Source organism: Biomphalaria glabrata, chromosome 16, assembly GCF_947242115.1.
Source record: "Biomphalaria glabrata chromosome 16, xgBioGlab47.1, whole genome shotgun sequence".
Lineage (NCBI taxonomy): Eukaryota > Metazoa > Mollusca > Gastropoda > Planorbidae > Biomphalaria > Biomphalaria glabrata.
In genome coordinates, this window is record NC_074726.1 from 9073222 (window position 1) to 9095257 (window position 22036).

Sequence of the window (22036 nt, forward strand, 5' to 3'; positions counted from 1 at the left end):
TATAGCGCACGTTTGTAGGAACGTTTCAGGAAGTTTAAAACACGTAAAAACGTGTGGAAACTAAATTCTGAGATACAGGACACGCTTGTCAAAGAGCCGACGAAAATGGACTCTTTTCTTGCAATGATAATAGCATTTTTATATCCGTTATTTCAGTTGTCGTCCCTGAAGTATTAAATTGAGATAAAAAATTTGAATGTTTCCTTTTTCTATATCAGCATTTAATACTAATGGAGGGGGGGGGGGCACGAAAAAAATAAATTAGTAGGTTAGTTCAGAAGTGGGAAGTATCTACCGCATTTTAGGCGCTCAGTAAACACAACTCTGCCCGAGTCGAGTGTCGAACCTCGAGCCCCCTTCTAGCCAAGCCAAGTTCAAGCGCACTTGGCCTCTCGACCACGCTTCCCGCTTGTGTCCAAAGGTTCAAATTCTGGTGAAGACTGGGAATTTTAGTTTTGGATGCTTTAGGCCACTTCTAGTTCACCCTAGCACCTGGGCTCCTGACATTAGTTGGGAAAAGGTAAAAGTCGTTGGTCGTTGTGCTAGCCGCATGATACCCTCATTAACCTTAGGCGACAAAAATAGATGATGTCTGACTTTTGGACCCTATAGATCGCATGGCCTTAAACATTTACTTGACCTACTACTTGTTGTTTAAGTTCAGAAGTGATTGCGAAAAAAAAGAACGGGAGGGAATTCGTAAAGAAGAAAAAGAAATTCTGAAACAAATATTCTAGAATACAATGCCTGCTAAGTCAGCATGTCACTTGATGGCACTTTGAGCTGGGTTGCAAATACATTAAAAAAAACAACAAAGGTTACAAAGACAGTTTGTATGGAAACACATTCAAAATCGGCCCCCGAAGACTATCCACTGTTGATGGTCTGTTTGTTGATAATTATATATTCTAGATGTTGATGTTGCATACGAGTTCGTTGATTACACAACAACAGGTTGAACAAAGAATATACTTAATAACTCGAGGCTGATAACTTCAAACAATTGAATGAATAAACAAAAGGGCACAGTCGTGTCGTCCTCTAAGGCGTTTTGTCCGTTTCTCTCCCTAGTTTGTAATGCTACTTTTTAATTACTCGTCACGTTTAAACTCAACTTCTACGAGTCTTGTGTCATTATACCACCCAGGCAGGTAAAAAGGCAGGTTTCAATATTTTCAGAAAGAATATCAGAGTGAAACTCTATCAAAGGGAAATGACATAGAAGAATGGTGAAAGAAGGTTGACAGATCTTGTGTGGTGCCCCAACGGTCCAGCAGACCAAGGGATAGGTGAAATGGAAGGAGAAGCCCAATGTGAACCTGGCCTAACTAATGTCGTATAATTAGTATCTAATTAATCTAATTGTTTTGTAAAGAGTCAATCTCTTATTAAACACCGCAAGAAAAGAAAAAAAAAACAGTTCCGTAAAAAAAAGAATATTAAAAAAAAATTGTTAGCATGGTTGTGTTGGTACATTGCAGTTAACGCGATAATATGAAAAGGTTACTTAATAATTGTTGTTTTAAATTACGTCCTACGAATATGCTTTCTAAATATATTTTTTTTCTCTTTCAAAAGATTCGATTAACATGATTTGAACACTGTATTTCTTTTTTTTTTTACATGTATAGGATTGGGGATTAAGATTCACCACGTCTCAAGTTTATAAGAAGTTTACAATCTCTAAGTTCTTAAAAATAAATATATTTGTTGTTAGATTTTGAAAAATTTAGCATTTTTTTTTTTTTTGTGGAACATACATAACGTTTCTTAAAAATCATAGTTAGACGCTTTAGTAAAAATAAATACATTTATTGCTCCTTCCTTGTACACATATCCACTCAGCGGTGTCATACGGCCGACCGGCATCTTATACCATTTCTTTGCCGATGACTCACAGTTATAGGATTCATCAGTACCCTCAGAGGTGTCGCATCTGGCAGAGAAAATCAGTAGTACCGTTGCAAGGGTGAGCGATTGGATGGTTGAAAATAAACTCAAGATGAACGAAGACAAGACAGAAATAATTAAGATTGGCACTAGGAACAATGTCTCAAAAGTTGAAAACACATATTCTCTCTTTATCACGAACTGCCGTGTTCCTTTTGTCCATGTAGTGCGGAATCTTGGAGTTTTCTTCGACTCAACACTATCTTTCGACCCACACATAAGTCAGCTCTGCAAAGGTCTTTATCTGCAGCTGCGCTGATTAGGCCAGATCCGAGCATATTTAACAACAGAGTCAACAAAAACGCTAGCTGTGGCATTCATACTCTCCCGCCTTGACTACTGCAACGCCGTGCTAGCAGATATACCTGATGACAAAATAGCCAAGCTGCAACGTATACAGAACAACGCCGCGCGAATAGTCCTTAAAAAACTAGACAAGATTCTGCCACTACGCTCTTGCGCACGCTTCATTGGCTTCCCGTGAAAGCGAGAATCGATTACAAGGTGGCCACACTTTGTCATCAGTGTATATATAACAATGAGATGCCCTTGTACCTTAGCGAACTGATTACTCCATATGTCCCCCAGAGAGCCCTGCGCTCAATGGACTCAACGCTTTTGGTAGTGCCACGTTTCTCCCTCAAAAGCTACGGTCTGCGTGCTTTTTCAGTTCACGGACCAAAGGTTTGGAACTCACTCCCCATTGATTTCAGACAGACAGCATGCTACACCACTTTTAAGAAGAACATTAAGACCTATCTGTTTAAAACTTTTTTAGATAAACAGTCATTGAACTACTGTGTTTTTGTTTGTAATGTTGTTACAGCGCCTTGAGCCTACATTTTGTTTGTTAACAGCGCTTTATAAATAAAATTATTATTATTACATTACTGACAATGTAGAAAATAACATTTAGCATTGAAATCGATTCGTTTTCTAGTGATTCTCGCCCTTTGACTTCTGAGTTTCATAGAATTACAGGTGCATACAAAAATAGTGAGAATATATAGGAGGGGAAAAAAGTGTGTATCTATGAAGAGCACACTAATTAACAAAGTAGCACATTAAAAGCCTGTTAACCTTGTTGTAATCGTGCTGGAGATCAACGTGATTTGACTTGGACTGGCATTGCTCACCAATCAGTAGACTGCCCCCGAGTTCGTTCCTTAACTTTTTAAGTTTCTTCTTATAATTCTGAATGAAACGGTCCATTTTTTTATATTTTCATTTCTCTCCTTCGTTCTCTCTCTCTCTCTCTGACTCTCTCTCTCTCTCTCTCTCTCTCAATCTATCCATCTCTAGCTTTTTCATTTTCTCCTTCTATCTATCTCCTTCTTTCTCTCTCGATCTGGAACCTACCTTCTTTCTCTTTTTCCATTCCTGTTCCTCTCTCTCTCTCTGGCGCTGCCTTTTTTTTTTTTTGCACCATGCGCATCGTGGCGCAAGCTCATAGAGACAAATTTGGAGTGACATTTTTAACAAAATATCATGCATTGGGAGGGGTGGGGGAGACGAGAGATGAACTGGTTAAGTCTGTGTCAACATGTGGAGAATGTTTGACTTCTTTGGATAGTTTCACCCCCTTTCAATGCTAATGTCAGGGATATAAAAATTTGTAACAAATTTTTTTTAATATCTAACGATGCTTACCATGTGATAAATTTTAATATACATATAAGCAAAATATACCGTAATTAAATCATAGTTTTAATTAATTTTTTGTTTATACAATTAAATTATTAATTTAGAAGATTTCACAGCGTCTCTTCTTTTTACGAAGGAATAAACTAGTAACACGAATTTATTATACTGAAAATATTGAAAGCGTTCAAATAGTATGTTACCAAATTTTATAGTTGTTTGGTGATTCTTGCCCTTTTAATATCAAACTTAAAAAAAGACAAAAAAAAATATAAACAAAATAAAATTCATTTAAGATCAAGCACAATGACTCTAACAGTTCGAGATAGATCTGAATAATATGCAGTTATATCCCTTTTTTTAAAGACACAACAATGTTATAAGATTCAGACCAAACATTCTATCTCTACATGAATAAAAATGTGTATGTAGGCTTAATATAAAATAAGTATTTTAAGCATCGGTGTAGCTAGGGTATTTGACACCTAGTGCGCCAAGTCCATGCCACACTCCAAAAAAATTCAGTTAAAAATGTTTATAATTTTTTTCATGTCAACGTACATTTACTGGGCGGACTGGCTATATGGACATTTGGCAAATGACCAGTGGACCGGCATCCAAATGGGCCGGTAGGGCCACCTAAAGGGCCTCACGAATGCCACTATTGAACGAATTAACTTGTTAAAGATTTTATAATATTCTCTAGTAAAAGGGGCCATCTGAGCGTCGTGTTTAAATAAAAATCTTTGACAGACATTTCAGTGTAATCTCTCAATATATAATTCTCTTCGTCGCTCAAGAGTTTGGACGAGGAGAAAAAGTCAAGGAAAGATCACTCTCTTATTTCTGCGGATAGTCACCCCACGAAAAAACAAGAGGGGGGGGGGGGGGGAGAACAAGTATTCACCGGTCACTACAGATGGCTGCCTGGTATTAATTTAATGTAACACATTTTCCATAATAATGTAAATAGCCTATTTCTGTAGACACTGCTTCTAGAAGGCTTCATCCTTTTAGGACTTGCACACTTGGCGAGCTAAGTTTTAACTAGTGGCGTCATTGCCTCTTACGTCATTGACCAAACTTCATTGACCAAACTTCATTGACCAAACTTCATTGACCAAACTTGATTGACCAAACTTCCCCCTATTTACGATACTAGGGACCAATGCCTAATCGTGCCATGACAAAGTTTTACTTATAATGTTACTTAAATCTAATATAGAATACATCTATAGTATAGATCTAGAAGTACTTTATACTTTAAACTCATGGTGTCTACGTACGAGCTCGATACTCGACTTGGGCAAAAATTATTTTTGTAAGTTGTATAATGGATGTAAAATGTATTTAAAAAATATTTTTTTTTATTTGTGTAATTGAGGTATTGTCTTTTTTTCTTAAAAAAAAAAGAAATTTGTAATGTTTTTCTTGTTCCATTTTTTTTTAGCTTTGATGATTTCAAAACAAAACAAAATTATAACATAAACGAAGACTGTACAAATACACCTTCTTCCCTAGTGCTATTAAAGCATGGAATGGGTTGCCTGAGCTAGCCAGGAAAACCAGTGACTTGGCAGAATTGAAGTCATTGGTTAATATGCATGACTAAACGCATGACGCGTATGAAGGGAATAATCTTCTTTTTTGAAGTGACGTCTGCATTATATAGGATAAGATAAGACCTGATTACCATATATAATATTTATTTTTTTAAACTTCAATTGGTTGTTCTGTCAGAATTAAAGATTCTTACATCCTAGTTCAAACTTCCACCAGGACAGCGTGGGATGGCTGCGGCCAGAGTTCGAACCCATTACCACTGAGACCATCGAACGCAAGTTCGGAGAGTATACCGCAGGACTGGGTCGCCTTATGAATATCCCCTATAGAAGAGAGAAAAAACATCCAATGTCACCTTAAACCAAATAGGTGGCGTAAAAGTAACCACAACCCTACAGAAGTAACTGCATACGAAGAGAAACCTTCAAAGTCATTCTGTGTCACGTGCCCAGCGCAGGGACACATCGAGGTCCAGGTCACAGTGACATGACGCTAACATAGACAACATAAAACAACAACAATGAATAGTGTGCTAACGTTTTGAAGAGAATAAATAAAACAGTTAGATCTAGTATTCTTCTAAACACACAGAGATTTTAGTTATTATGGTATACTTTAAATATACATATAAGCAAACATACAGTTTTTGTAAAATAAATGTATAATTTTCGCCAAATATTTCCAGCTTTGCGATTAATTATTTTAAAATACAAAGCAAAGAATAACAATGTTACATGGTGTCGATAACGAAAATTTATGTTATGATAATGGTCTAAGACAGGGGTCCTCAACCTGTGGGTCGCGACCCCCTTGGGGGTCTATTGACCATTTGCCAGGGGTCGCCTAAGAACATCGAAAATATGGATTATTATTGCCTACTCTTCTATTGCTGTCTGTGTGTGTCGGCTGGGGGGTCGCGGCAGGGTGGGGGATTATAAAAAGGGGTCGCCGAGCTTAAAAGGTTGAGACCCGCTGGGACTCTAAGATGTAACAAAACTAAGGGAGGCAGCTTTTCGCAAAATCCGTCCCTACAGCAATGGAGGCTTATTCGGTTATGATTATGAAGACGCTACAGTCATGTCAATTTTGGTTTTCAGACTTTGCCTATAAGGTTCACGGCTGCCTCTGTCAACTCTATCACCAGTGCTAACAGGGTCACGTTCTTTGTTTACTTATATTTTTACGAAAATCTAATACAGAGTACATCTATATTATAGATCTAGAAGTACTTTATACTTTAAGCTAAGTAAGTACGAGCTCGATACTTGACTTGGGTAAAAAAATATTTTTGTATAATGGATGTTTAGTGTTATTATTATTATTGCCTTTATATAGCGCTTACTGGTCCAATCTCTTGTGTACCAGTGGGGGTATCTAGGAGTTGGTTTTCCGTGCGCTCAGTAAACACAACTCTGCCCGAGTCGGGTGTCGAACCTTAAGCCCCATTCTAGGTAACCAAGCCAAGCCAAGTTCAAGCCTCTCGACCACGCTTCCCTTTTTTAAAAAGTATTGTTTTGTAATTTGTATAATTGAGGTATTGTCTTTTAAAAAATTGTATTGCTTTCTATATTATGTTTGTCTGAAGAATGATTGCCTTCAAAAACCGTCCAGAATGTCTTCTACTAGCAGAGAGACATTAGGGACTAAAACCTACATATTTAGCTATATCTCTTAATACTGAAGTATTAGTTTCCCTTGTCGGTATTATACAAAATAATGAATTATCCTTAGTGAATTGACTAATTGGTTATTTACTTTTATTGATTTATGTATTGTGTATGTGAATGAATGAATGTGTATCCCGCCTGAGTGACTTCCAGCTGTCTCATTCTGAGGCCGCATGCAACTAGGGGCTCTCTTCTATGTCAGCTAAGGAAAGTTGACGCCTAAGCTAGCGAGAACAACCGCAGACGGCGAAAAGAAAATCTAAATCTACCACCTGAGGACAATGGTTATGCTTGCCCTGGATGTGGCCAAATATGTAGGTCACAGCTAGGGCTACGAAGCCACGAGAAATACTGCATTCATCACTAATCTTTGGACTCGAAGACAAGCCTTATTATTATTTTTATACCAATGAATTATTTCACAAAGTTTTAACTTGATCAGAGAATCGGTGTTGAAGAAATAAAACATTGAAACCCTTTACCAAACACAGATAGAGAGTTGGTAGAAGCTTTTTAATAAAAATTGAAGTAAAGGTGCACCTTTCAAACCTATAAATCTAAGAGATGCAGTCCATGTAAATATCTCTTGTTTCTATGTTCAAAGATTAACGAGGGTTTAATATTACAAGCACAACGACCAACAGCCTTTTCTGAATAGACATATGAAACAAATGTGGATACAGGGGCGTTTTAAAAATCCTGAGAATTAAAATCCCAATCTTCACTAAGATTTGAACTTGAGACACCCTCGTTTCGAAAGCCAAGCGCGCTACTACTCTATACAACAAAATGGTTCCCCCCTCCGAAGTAGTTTTGCATGATTTATGTATTCTTAGGCTACAAGGATCTGTTTCGCCCTTGTTCTGGAGAGTGTAAGCCTTCTCCTGTATATCCCGCTACATGCATTAAGCTTTTTTGTCTATTGCTTTTAATTGTACTTTCTAAACTTAACAATATAAGGAGATCTATTTCCCTAATGTCAGATTTGTCCTTTTCTTTTTGTGTTTAATGGCCACAGAGCGAACACTTGAAATTTTAATTCACAATAAACAGGTCTTGCTATTGTTGTCTTTTCCGTGTGTTTTTAACAGGGAAGGACCATTGAAGCTCACAGTCTTTACCTGTTTGAAGCGTCTTTATAGTTTATTTCAGTTTATCGGCATGGCTTCAGTTTTAGAACGTCAATGACTCACGGCACAGTACGAGGTATGGGTCTGGGTGTTGATGCTGGTGTGTGTTGGCTTGTGTTGATATGGGATGCAAGTTGGGTTGGTTCTTGGGTTGTGTTGATACGGGTTGCGTTTTGGGTTATGTTGATACGAATGGTGTCTAGGGTTCTGCTTTTGTTTGTGTCCATACGGTTGTGTGTTGCGTTGTGTTGAGATGCGTTGTCTGCTGTCTTGATACGGTAGAGTGTTGCGTTGTGTTGAGATGCGTTGTGTGTTGTGTTGATAAGGTTGTGTGTTGCGTTTGTGTTGAGATGCGTTGTGTGCTGTGTTGATACGGTTGTGTGTTGCGTTGTGTTGAGATGCGTTGTCTGCTGTCTTGATACGGTAGAGTGTTGCGTTGTGTTGAGATGCGTTGTGTCTTGTGTTGATAAGGTTGTGTGTTGCGTTTGTGTTGAGATGCGTTGTGTGCTGTGTTGATACGGTTGTGTGTTGCGTTGTGTTGAGATGCGTTGTGTGCTGTGTTGATACGGTAGAGTGTTGCGTTGTGTTGAGATGCGTTGTGTGTTGTGTTGATACGGTTGTGTGTTGCGTTGTGTTGAGATGCGTTGTGTGCTGTGTTGATACGGTTGTGTGTTGCGTTGTGTTGACATGCGTTGTGTGCTGTGTTGATACGGTAGAGTGTTGCGTTGTGTTGAGATGCGTTGTGTGCTGTGTTGATACGGTAGAGTGTTGTGTTGTGTTGAGATGCGTTGTGTGTTGTGTTGATACGGTTGTGTGTTGCGTTGTGTTGAGATGCGTTGTGTGCTGTGTTGATTCGGTAGAGTGTTGCGTTGTGTTGAGATGCGTTGTGTGCTGTGTTGATACGGTTGTGTGTTGCGTTGTGTTGAGATGCGTTGTGTGCTGTGTTGATTCGGTAGAGTGTTGCGTTGTGTTGAGATGCGTTGTGTGCTGTGTTGATACGGTTGTGTGTTGCGTTGTGTTGAGATGCGTTGTGTGCTGTGTTGATACGGTAGAGTGTTGCGTTGTGTTGAGATGCGTTGTGTGCTGTGTTGATACGGTAGAGTGTTGCGTTGTGTTGAGATGCGTTGTGTGCTGTGTTGATACGGTTGTGTATTGCGTTGTGTTGAGATGCGTTGTGTGCTCTGTTGATATGGTTGTGTGTTGCGTTGTGTTGAGATGCGTTGTGTGCTGTGTTGATACGGTAGAGTGTTGCGTTGTGTTGAGATGCGTTGTGTGCTGTGTTGATTCGGTAGAGTGTTGCGTTGTGTTGAGATGCGTTGTGTGCTGTGTTGATACGGTTGTGTGTTGCGTTGTGTTGAGATGCGTTGTGTGCTGTGTTGATTCGGTAGAGTGTTGCGTTGTGTTGAGATGCGTTGTGTGCTGTGTTGATACGGTTGTGTGTTGCGTTGTGTTGAGATGCGTTGTGTGATGTGTTGATACGGTAGAGTGTTGCGTTGTGTTGAGATGCGTTGTGTGCTGTGTTGATACGGTTGTGTATTGCGTTGTGTTGAGATGCGTTGTGTGCTCTGTTGATATGGTTGTGTGTTGCGTTGTGTTGAGATGCGTTGTGTGCTGTGTTGATACGGTAGAGTGTTGCGTTGTGTTGAGATGCGTTGTGTGCTGTGTTGATTCGGTAGAGTGTTTCGTTGTGTTGAGATGCGTTGTGTGCTGTGTTGATACGGTTGTGTATTGCGTTGTGTTGAGATGCGTTGTGTGCTGTGTTGCAACGGGAGTGTGTTGGGTTGCGTTGATACGGGTGTGAGTTGGGTTGGGTTGATATGGCTGCGTTTTGAGATTCTGTTGATACGGGTTGAGTGCAGGGTTGTAGCTCCTTTTTAAGCTTATTAGTTAAATGGTTTCCTAAACTAGAATAAAGCTAAGCCAAATTTCTTTTTTTAACACAACAAACATAACTTACTCACTTACTCCGTAACCATAATTTACTAACATACTAACTCTATTAACAGCATGTTTCTATTTCATTGAGCGTCATATCGAAAGGTAAATAAAACTCCCATTTGGCTACGTTCATGAAATTAACTTTGCTTTAGATTTTTTAAATCGAAACTCAAACCCCACTAATTGAATTTGGTAATTGTAGTTAATTGTTTTAGTTTAATACTAAAGAGTGGGTTTTTAACTTCGACATTTTTGTAGGGGGGGGGTTTGAAATTTAAAGGTGACTAATTTATTTAACTTTGAGATAGTTTTTTTTAAAATCTCAAAACCCGCTGGATTAGGTTTTAAACTTTAGTGGGGGGTTTAGTTTAACCTCCCCTCTGAAGGGGGGTTTAAACTCAAAACCTCCCTAAGCTGCGCTTTTCGGGAGAGGGTTGTTGAGCCCCGAAAGCCCCCTCCTGGCTATGCCCATGATACTATCACTCTATAAGAGTAAGAATCAAGTCAGGTAACTTTCTTTTGTTTCTTCATTTCCTAACCAAATAGTCCCGTACAGTCCGGTTTTCTTTATTCGATGTACAATGACCGAAGTGTTGCTCTCAGCCTTGAGATGTTTATAGATTGTAATAGCTTTCAATGATAATAACATTAACTTTAAGAATGGTCCCCCTTTCCCTTTCCTCACCTTTTTTGTGCAGGTGGGATAGCCAATCAGCGTAGACTAGGCGTAAGAAACATTTTTAAATAGAGTGCGTCAATGCAGCGTTTCTCAAAGTGTCAGAGGCGCAAAGTCCAGACAAGGAGGACGCGAAGCTCTGAAAAGGAGGACGCAAAGCCTTAAACAGGAGGACGCCAAGTCCTAATAAAGAGAACGCTCAGTCCAGACAAGGAGGACGCGAAGTTTGAAAAGGAGGACGCCAAGTGCGGATAAGAAGGTGGTGCGAGGATGGTCAGTTTATCTTTCAAGAGTAAATCAAAACGACCATGTTTGTTTAGCCCTGTAATGTTCAGAAATACAAATAGTACAAGAGAGAGGCCTAGCTTCAACTTCTATGTATGACCTTTTAAAATGTAAATGATTCTCTGCATTTTAATCGACTCAAAACCTTTTGGAAAAGGTTATTTACAAAAACGTCTTAGATCGACTTGAAACTATTTGTTAAAAATATTTGCAAAAGAAAAAAAAATCGGAGAATTTTGTTATAAAAATATTCCTGCATGCTTTTCTTTTTTTACTACGATCTTAAAACATTCACGGACTCCATTAGGGAGCTATCAGCGACCTCCCAAACCCAGCTTACTGAAAAAGGGGCGGGGGATGAGTCCTTTTTTTTATTCGCTTGTTAAGAAAGGGCGCCACTGATAAAAGTTTAAGAAACACTGAGTTCAGGCTTTGTTGTGTCCTCTGCTTAGAGATTGGATCTGATACAGGAACAAAGACCGAGTGAGTTTTATAGCTTTGTGCAGGTGACAGCTCAGAGGTGACGTAGGCTCAGACCAGTCAATTCTTTGCCTCATTCCAGAGAGACGTTCTGATCCTTCAAGACGTCTTCAATCACTTCATCTCTTTGTGAATCCATATCTTATAGTCGGATCCACGCAACCAGAACCGAGGGCTCTATTTAAAGCTGGTAATTATTATTATTTTTTTTGTATTCTGTTATCTGTACGTATTTGCATCTGTAGCGTTCTCGCTATATTAGAATTTCTGAGATGGACAGTCAAACTGAATGTCCATTTGCGCCAATAGAATTATCTAGTCTTATCTTTTCGGATCTTATCATAGATAGATGGATAGCGAGATAGCGAAATAGATACATACAGAAAGACGGTCAGATAGACAGACAGACAGACAGACAGATATATATATATATATATATATATATATATATATATATAGATATATATATATAGATAGATAGATAGATAGATAGATAGATAGATAGATAGATAGATAGATAGATAGATAGATAGATAGATAGATAGATAGATAGATAGATTTTATAGAATTGTGTTTATAAATGAGATTTTCAAATCAATATTTTATTTCCAGGTAATAAAAAATTTTTTTAACTTTCTAATTAATTAGTCAGTTCGTATAATGGATAGAAAATGTATTTTGTATTGAATATAACGGCCATTACCGGTGTGGTAAATTTACATTCAGGAAATGGCGCAATACTTGTGTCTGCTGATTTCGGCTTCCTTCATGTTCAGCCTAGCCTTCATTGCCCTCTTGATGGGTATTTTGCTACCAGGATGGTACTACGCGGAAAACCGCAGATCTGTCCACTTCAGTACCAACTGGTACACTGGGCCTAGTAGCGATGCAGACGCTACTGAAGATGACCAGCAGTACAATAGTAAGTAAAGTTTGTATATGTATATAGCTACTTCTGTTTCGGAAGATATTGGATGAGCCCAGATGAGTCACAGGTTTTAGTTTCCTCTTGAGACGGGTGTAACATATCAAGCCAATTAAGTAGTGGCGAAGTTTGCCACAGTTCGTGCATATGAATGCATCAGTTTTAGGGTTAGCTGATACACCAGCTCTTTTTTTTTTCGTACCAGCACATGCCGTCCCATCGAGCTATTTCCTCCCACATACTTTCGTTCATGTCTGTAGTTCTGAAGCCTCGTTGGCCCTTGGGTCTAACGCCTTCCGCAAGCTGAACATAGAGGATATCTATAGGAATTCTTCCATCTGGCATGCGGGTGACATATCCAAGCCAACTTAGTCTTTTCTCTGCGTTAAAATAACATAAATATTGTTGCATTATTGGCCAGTTTCAAAACGTCCTGATTGGCGACACGGTCCCTCCACGAGACGCAGGCAGTTTCAAGAGAAAACGTTTTAATCAAGGCTCTTAATACATCTATGCTAACCAGCTCTCAGAGGAGTGTTCCCTACACATTTTTTGTAGATTGTAAAGTTTGTAGGGAAAAATATAGGACAATAAGTTTTCTTTTATTGATAAATATGTTACTGTTGTGTTTTATATTCTCAGATAGAAGACAAGTGGGGATATTAGAATATAAAAACAAGAGGCTATTTACTTAGGCGCTTTTATTTACAATCAACTTCATTGGTTATTTGTTACTGAAATGAATTTTTTTCTACTGTTTTTTTTTAATTTATGAATCTAAATAATTGTTATGGTACAAATCATATGTCATTTACATATAATCAAATACACTTTTTGTTTTATTAACTGGAAAACGAGGACAAATTGAGGGAACAGCTTGCTGTCTGGTCGTGTGGTAAATTTAATTTATGGAGCGCTGTTAAACAAACAAAATGTAAGCTCAAGGTGCTGTGATAACATTATAAACATAAACACAAGAGCTAAACAAACAAATCTAAAAAGTTTTAAACAGATAGGTCTTAATGTTCTTCTGGAATGTAGAGTAGCATGTTGTCTGTCTGAGATCTATGGGGAGTGAGTTCCGAACGCTTGGTGGTGCAGTAAAAAACAGCCGTGTGCGCTCTAGTATTTCATCTAAAAGGTCCCCGGATCCAACCCTGCCTGCATTTCAGTCTAAAGATTTGTTCAGAATATAATAATTTTAAAATTTGAACAAAATACCCAAAAGCAACATTAAAACAAAATGTCAAGTCTATTTTGTCACTTTTTTGTTTTCATTTCGTCTCTTCTTTAGAATGCGTAAAAGCTATTTATGGAACTTTATTAGCAAGCATGACTTTGACATCACTGTGCGTCATGTCTAGTCTCCTGTTGCTGTGGGCCGATGTGTTTGGTCACGTCCACAAATGGATGACTGTCCTACCAAACATCACAGCGTTGCATGCCATATTTGCAGGTAGTACTTTAGAAACAATTGTACTTGCAGGCTATCATTGAGTTACGCAGTGAATGTGAGTTACTTATATTAGCTGTAGCAAATGAATATTGGGTCATGTAGGTCTTTAATTGGGACGACCATAGTCGGAAGCCTGATCGAGTAGCAAGCTCTCTTAACTGTCATTTTCGATGGTCAGGGCATCATACCCTCAGTCCTGCTGAGGTTTGGGTTTGGATGTAATAAGCGTGCGGTTTGCGCACTGGACTGTCGTTTGGATTTATCGATGGTCCCGGGTTCAAACCCAGCCCGCTCCCATCCCCCGTCGTCCTGCGGGAGGTTTGGACTAGGAAGTAAAGTATCTTCAACTCTGAAGGAACATCCGAAACATGTAAAACATTTTACATTTTTACAAGACATTCGAAACATGTAAAAAAAAAGGGCCTATAAATTCAATAAGTCTCTTCCTTTGATTTGATTGACGTGATTTTCCAAGTAAACCAAAAATACATTTTTTACTTCTGTTGTACAGCGCGTCTCCAAAGGCCGCAGTATCATGCTAAGTATACCCTTTTCGGACATTCGGTTGGTGTGACGATACCATCCTCACAACAATCGAGTACCTCCAATTAGGTGGTTTGACTTGGTCCTTAACATGTCACCGTTCTAATCCATGTTGGGGTTCCCTGGCTGGCGATTATAGTCCAGATTTTTGGTTCAGCATCAATATGTTGCAGCACACGTTCACATGGTCTGGCCCACTGGCTGGGGGGGGGGGGGGGGTTCTAAGGCATAGCGCTAGGATTCATGTGCAAAAGATTTAATAGAAGAAAAACACACATACTAACAAATTAATCTCTTTATTTTAATGTTCCTTTGCCCTGTGTCACTATCTTGTGTGTTTACAATTAGAATGAAGCTTATTTCGTATTCTATTGACAGGCTTACTGGCATACGTAGCATGCACGCTTCTATTCGTCCTAATATACAAGATGGAATTGGCGCCCGGCGATAACAAAACACGTCTTTTGCCCAGCTATTGTTTCTACATCGTAGTTGCGGCAGCATGCTTGCTTCTGTTCGGTGGATGCTGTCATCGTTGCGTCAAGTTCTCAACCAAAGTGGATTGCCTGGAAAAGGAAGTCTCCACCAAAGCTAAGACGAGCGATTCTCCACAGGGGTTCCAAGCGCCACAGAACACAAGGATGAACCCATCTGGTTCCAACGCCAGCAAAACCAAGACTCCGTGGAGTATCTTCGTCAGTTCCACGTCAACTCAAACTTCGTCAGTGGGAGACATGAAGAAAGCTGCAGAGGCGTAGATTGAAACCAACCTGTGAAGTGAATCACCAATGAATTTCTTTTTACATATTTATTCATCATAATATATACTAAGTATAGAAGTTTCATAAGATGTATAAATATATATTATATTCTATAACAAACCGTGGCTGAGGGGACTACCATAAATCAAAGTTCTAGATACTTAACTACATTCGAAAAGATTCTAAACCGATTCAGTTACTACTACTTTAATTACACTTATATTGTATTATTAGCTTCTTTATACCACAAAGTATTAAAACTTCAAGCTACTAAAGAAAAGTACTTTTTTTTATAACCGTCGATCAATACAAAAAAAGGGCACTCGCTCGAATACCAAAAATAGTGAATACCGTCAGTATAAAGTGTCATTCCATTCAGTAAGTAAATGGACCACAATCCGTTCTTTACCTATTTACAGTCTAACAGGATGTCCACTCTTTGCCATCACACAGATTATGATTGAACCATATTATATTTTTAGCATTTATTAACCAGTCAACCAATAGTATTAACACTCTATTTACTTTTGTTTCTTAATCAACACTATATGTAATACTACCTGTGATAGATTATCTCTTTTTTTTATTCCAGACCATATTTTCGTATTCTGAATGTCTGCCATTATTGTTGCTTTCAGTATTTACTGTGATACAGTTTCCATAATTTAAAGATGTATTTATGTTAAAACTTGCCTTTATTTTCTATCTCAGTTAAAATAAAATGAAAGCTTTTATATCCTAATAGCAAATAAACAAGTTTCTCATTTTTACCTTTCTTACTTGTCACTTTTCTATATGTTCATAAAATCTATTTTAATGGTGATTTTGTATCGTCTTCAATAGCTTAATATCGATTACAAGAAGCAGTGCTGCTAATTCAACAAATCAATTTTTTTGACAAAATACAGCATAAGTCTGAAAATGTCAAAGTGTGCACTAGCGGTACTAGCCGTTTTATTTTAATTTTACCGCCATTTTTCAATGAGCTTCATTGCAGCCGATTTTATTACCTATTGTCATAATAGATTCTATTTTACCTGGGTCTTGAATTGATGTAAATTAGTTTTTAAGGATAATTTAAAATACACATTATATTCTACGCCTTCTTTTTTTTTTTCTTCAATGAATTGGTTTTGGGCTGTTTAGGATAAGTGCTTCATCTAAGTTGGTAGGTCAGTATAGAACAACGGTTCTGTACAGCATTAGAAGAATAAACAATATCAATCCATATTTTCGATGGTCTTAGGCAACCCCTGGCAAATCGTCAACGGACCCCCAAGGGGGTCGCGAGTCACAGGTTGAGAACCCCTGGTATAGAAAGCTGGAAAATAAATATTACTATTTTATAAGTACGCTTAGAGAAAGCAGAGCAGGATTTTAGTAGAGTCTATTGGCAGGATGTTTGAGGAGACCCTTACCGGTAATAAGCTTTAAAAAATAATACTAAATTTGATAATATATATATGTACCATTCGTTAAGGGATAATAGAGTGTCTCTAAATTAATATCAGTCTCATTATTTTTTATATGTAATATGACTATTTCGTTAAAATTACATATTTTTCAACTGTGGAGGCCCTGTGTGGGTACACAGTTTTTTACCTTTACTTATCCCCTAGTCTGTAGGACCGTTGGGGCACCATGCGAGACTCGTCGACCGTCTTTCTCCATTCCTCTCTGTCTTATGCCTTAGTTAGAATCTCTTTCAATGGCAGGCCCATCCATTCTTTTATGTTGCCTTCCCTTCACTTTCTTTGTCTCTTCTTCTTTTTCCTGGTGCTGTTCCCTGAAGGAAGGTCTATCTCTCTGTCTTGTGTCACAGCCTTACACTGTCGTACATGTGGCCTTGATATAAATACACGTGTCATAGATGAGGTATGTGTTTTAAAAGGACAACTTTCCAAGGTTAGTAAATGGAATACAGACAGAATAAAGGACCGAAGAATACGTTTACGAAAGTCAAAGATTAGCATAGAGCCACAGGTTTGGGCGATTATCAATGTCAACAAAAGTCAAACGTAAGTTATCTTTAATTATTTTTTTAAAGCACAGTGAACCTAGACCCATGAAATGATCAAAATATAATGGCATCCAATTCAAACATAAGCATCAAATAAATTCAGCGGCAAAAGTCCATATCCAATAGAAAGCATTTTAGAGAGTAACGGTTAATTAGGGTGTCATGTGGTCAGCACAACGACCAACCTCATTTTCTTTTCCTCAACTAATGTCAGGTATCCATTGGAGCACGGTGGAGCAGGGCCGGCCTTAGGCCACTGCAAACTATGCGACCGCAGTGGGCTCCACACTTTCATAGGACTCGCACTTTCATAGAACCCGCGCTAATTCTAGGTGTATAAATTATTAAATTAAACCATTTTATAACTTATAACAGATTTCCCACGGCTCCTGTCGATTTACCAGGAACTCCTGGAAATCTCCTGAAATTGCAAAATATACGAAAAAGTACTGGAAATAACCGGAAATTATTAAAATCTTTAGATAACTCATACCAATCTCCTGAAATAAATTGACAAAAATTGTCATTTTGGGGTGTCATTCAATATGGAAAACGCCAATTCTAAGCACGATAAAAAAAAAAACGGCTTTATGCAATGCCCGTAATTGTGTAATCTAGTGAAAGAAGCTTCTCGCGCCAAAAGATCCAGAAAAAAAAATCTTAGTGTTCACCAGTATTCGAACTCGGCACTCACGGCTCAGAAAACAAGCGCTTTGCACTCAGCCACAGCGCCTCCTAAATTTCTGATTAATTTGTTAAATGTACTGTTGACCTTATCATTCTAAAATGTTTTTCGAGTCAGGTCTGGCAACATTTTACTACCCTGGCGAAAACTTTTCTTACGGTAGTATCTCAGGAAAGAAAGAGACAATTGTAGAGACAAGACAACTTAGAGAATGTCTCGGTTACATGTTGGAACTAGATTTCTTTCTTTCTGCCGCGTAGGTTCAGGTCAATATCTCTATCGGCATTGTATCTGCAGAGCACTCTCTATCTGCTTTGTATCTACAGGCCTCTCTCTTTATGTATTGTGTCAGCATGTCTCTGTTTGTCTTGTGTCTTCAGTTCTATCTCTCTCTCGGTCTTATGTCTGCATGTCTCTCTGTTCTGTGTCAACAGATCTATTACACTTTGCCTTTAGTCTACAGGTCTAGCTCTCTCTCAGTGTCTCAGTGTTGTGTCTACATATCTCTTTTTCTGTCTACACATTTTTTCTCAGCCTTAAGTCTCTCTCTCTGCCCTGTATCTATATTCTCTATCTCTGTCTTTTGTTTACAGGTCTCTCTCTGTATTGTGTTTACATGTCTCTCTCTGTAAACAGGTATATCTCTCTCTCTCTCTTGTGTCTATAGGTCTCTCTCTCTCTCTCTCTCGGTATTGTGTCTACATGTCTCTCTATCTTTCTTATGTCTTAATGTCTCTCACTCTCTCTCTCTCTCTATCTGTCGTGTATCTACATGTTTTTCTCTCTCTCTTTCTGCCTTACGTGTACAGGTCGTTCTCTCTTTCTTCTTTGTGTCAACATGCCTCTCTCTCTCTCTTTTACAGCCCTGTGTCCTGTACAGCTCTAGATCTCTCTCGGTCTTGTGTCTACTTGTCTTTATTTTTCTGTCTTGTGTCTACATGTCTGGCTCTCTTTTTGTATTGTGTCTAAGTGTCTTTATATATCTCTTTCTTGTGTCTCAAAGTTTATCTCTTTCTGTCTTGAGTCTACATGTCTCTCTTTCTACCTCACGTTGACAGGTCTTTCTCTCTTTCTGCTATGTGTCTACACGTCTCTCTCTCTCTCTCTTTCTCTCTCTCACACACACACACACATTTACACTCTGGTAGACAGTTCTTGATTTAGAACCAATCCACTTTTTTTGTTGGCCTGTAAGCTAGTCATAAATTGGTTTATAGGTACCCTTCTTATATTCTCTCTCAAAATAGATTGTATTTTTTCTAAAGAGCAACTGATACTGGATACTCTCCCAGGTCAGAAATAGAATGTTGTGCAATTTGATTTCCTACCAGAAGACATTTATAGTTTGAACTCAGCAAATTAAAATAAAGTCTTCAATGACGTACACTTTATTTCTCAGTGTTACCAGAAGGTTGTGTGTGTGTGTGTGAGTGTGTACATTTATTTAGAAGATTATTATTACTTCTAGAATAGAATACGGCATGTACTATCAGAGTCGGATGGTTTCAGGGGCGTTCTAAAAAAAAAGAAAAGAAATTAGGTATCTCTCTAATATTCTGTATCTGATACTAAATATCTTAAAATAAGAGAAACTGCACTTTCTTTCTTATTGATGATAGAGCATTGTACGGGTTGACTGAATCAGCCAGGAAATCCGATATTTGGTAGAGTTATTTTCCAATTTACATGCGCAACGACACTATAGAACATGCATATCTTCTAAGGTGCTTTTGTAAATTTTAAGATACGATACAATTTTATATAATTTGAGAAATGTTGTATTCAGTTGAGGTGTCGAGTGATAAGCGCTTGGTTTATGAGAGTTCGAATATTTGGGAAGACTAGGACTAAAACTATGACTGCTTTTTTGAATGGAAATGTGTTGTGATTACAAGGACTCTTTTCTCATATACAAACAACACAACAGAAACATACATGTAAATAGAACAGACACAACATAAAGAGTTCTCTGAACGACTACACACAGGCATCTTGGTCCTTTTCATGTTTCCTGATCTGAGACAGAGACTATATATGTTTCTAATACCACGCAGAGAAGGTCATCATTTCAACATACCGTTTGCTTCATGTAATAATAAAAGCGCTGAGATGATAGACTGTTCAGATATGCCCCAATTAGAGAAACTAAGGACCTCAGGGCTAACAAAGACCTTCTCTGCAGGGAACAGTACCAGGAAAAAAGACGAAGAAATCGGAAGACAAATGACAGAGAGGAATGGGAAAAAAAAACGGTCGACAGATCATATGATCAACAGTTCAGCCGACTTAGGAATAGGTAAAAGTGAAGACATGTATCTAACCAACAGCACTCTTGGTAAGGAAAGGGCATAACTCCACTAATGCCTACTTCTACACAAAGGGGGTTATAACGCATAATGACATCAAGTCATTTTTAAAAAAAGGGACATAATAATCACATCAACACAGACAACTATTGACTTCCTCTTGCCATTCACTCGAGGACATTGACAGATTTTCAATTCAGAGATCTACAGGTGGTGTCGGGGAGGGAGAACTAGGGGAGACTACTTTAAAGGAGAATAGAGAGAGGGGGGGCATGTAGAAGGGCATAGAGCTGGGGAGGGAGAGAGAGAGCCTCAACGAGACTGAAGTAAATGACGTCATAAAACGTACTCTGCCAATACTGTCCGGGTTTCGGGGATAGCGTTTTTTTCACCTGAGCTCCTGGAAAAGAGGTGGGGGGTGGTGGTATTGATAAGGGTATTATATATATATACAGACCGGACGGTGTTGGACAGCCCAAACGTTAGCTCTATCCTCTCTCTTCCGCTGACCGGATGCAGGGGAATTGAAAGCCGTCAAGATAGGAAACAAGCCTGATGTCTATCTTATCACATGGGATTAATACGCCGACTGAAAATTCAACAGTTACAGTTATCGAAACTGTTTGCCATTAATCTAGTTAATGTAAACAGAATTTACTCAGAGCCTTGTAAACAAAGGCTAATTTTTCTCTCCACTAAAAAGCGACAGAGATGTAACACATAACTATTGTTCCTGAAGGGTCGAAAAGAGAACAATAAATTGTAATATACTTACATTAGGGCCGGATCTAAGTAAGTTGCACCAGGGCAAGATTTTTATGAAGACCCCAACATATAAAAAAAATATTTTAATAAAAATACACGTATTAATAGTAATATTTATACCTAATCTTAGCCGTTGAATCGTGACAGAATTGCCACAGTTTCTGCGACAGATGCTAGGTGCCAAAATCAACCTTCCCAGTGACCAACTGAAACAGACGCCAGCCCACTGCTCTCATCTCGTGACAGTCACCTAGTAACTCGAACACTTCGGAACACACGTAAACAGTTGCACATAAACTTGAACAAAAGATTCTAAAGACCTAAGTCATAAATTTCGTCTAATACACTAGATACACATTTAGACTCATTTATGAAAAGTGACAACAAATATAATAACATTCATTCATTTATTTATGTTTTCTAAATTTCGAAAATACAAATATAAATTAAAAAGCTAAAACAACAAGAAAGCAAAGTTAAATTTAATTTTTACATAAATAGCTAGGGTATGCTGTTTGAGAAGCAATACAGTGAAAATGTATTTCTTCTGTATTTGAGCACGAATATCAGTAACTTTAAAATACAGACTCTGGTGACTGCCTTCTCAGCACTAGCGACTGTTTGTTGTAGCACTCCATCGTAAGACTTGGCCTCCGACCTCACAAGGGAAATGAACAATAGTTCCCAAAAGCAATAATCTGACTAAACCAATGTAATTTTATGATTTGTATAAAAATAAATAAAATAATTTTTCGATTGAGGTTTCTAAAGGCCCAATCTCTCTCTTCTCTCCTCGAAAGATTATTCTCTTTGGTTTAGTGTCTTAAGATTCTTTGGTTGCACTTTATTTTAAAAAAAACTTGGCACCCTAAAACAGAGTGGAGGAACCTGGAGCTGATCTCAAAAACGTCTCCAACGATTTTGCTAGAAATTGCTGAGAAAAGAATTTTCTAGCTCTCTGACCACATGGGAAAAACTATAGTTTAACTGTTATTATTTTTCAAATTAAATAATTTTTAAAAAATCTTACTTTGGCGAGAGAACTTGATCTAGACCTAGATACCACATCGGTTTGAAAGGACTATCAAGGAATGAATGAACTGTTGCTTTTTAGGACATTCACGAATGTATGGCTTATCCTTTAATTCAAGAGTTTAATAAATTAATGTTCAAGAAAATGTATCACATCGTCTTCGAAGTCTAGAGCTAAAGAGCTATCAAGGCTTTGCTTATATTTTTACGTAA

The 22036-nt window shown here is 38.2% G+C and overlaps 1 protein-coding gene across 1 annotated transcript; it reads left to right on the plus strand.

Annotated features, from left to right (window-relative positions):
• The first annotated feature begins 11339 nt into the window (after nt 1-11339).
• On the plus strand, nt 11340-15785 carry LOC106078995 (uncharacterized). The gene is made up of 4 exons (XM_013240096.2): nt 11340-11520; nt 12057-12252; nt 13550-13711; nt 14633-15785. Exons 2-4 carry the CDS (start codon nt 12060-12062, stop codon nt 15010-15012), a joined length of 735 nt encoding a protein of 244 aa, XP_013095550.2. The 5' UTR covers nt 11340-11520; nt 12057-12059; the 3' UTR covers nt 15013-15785.
• Nucleotides 15786-22036: the final 6251 nt, after the last annotated feature.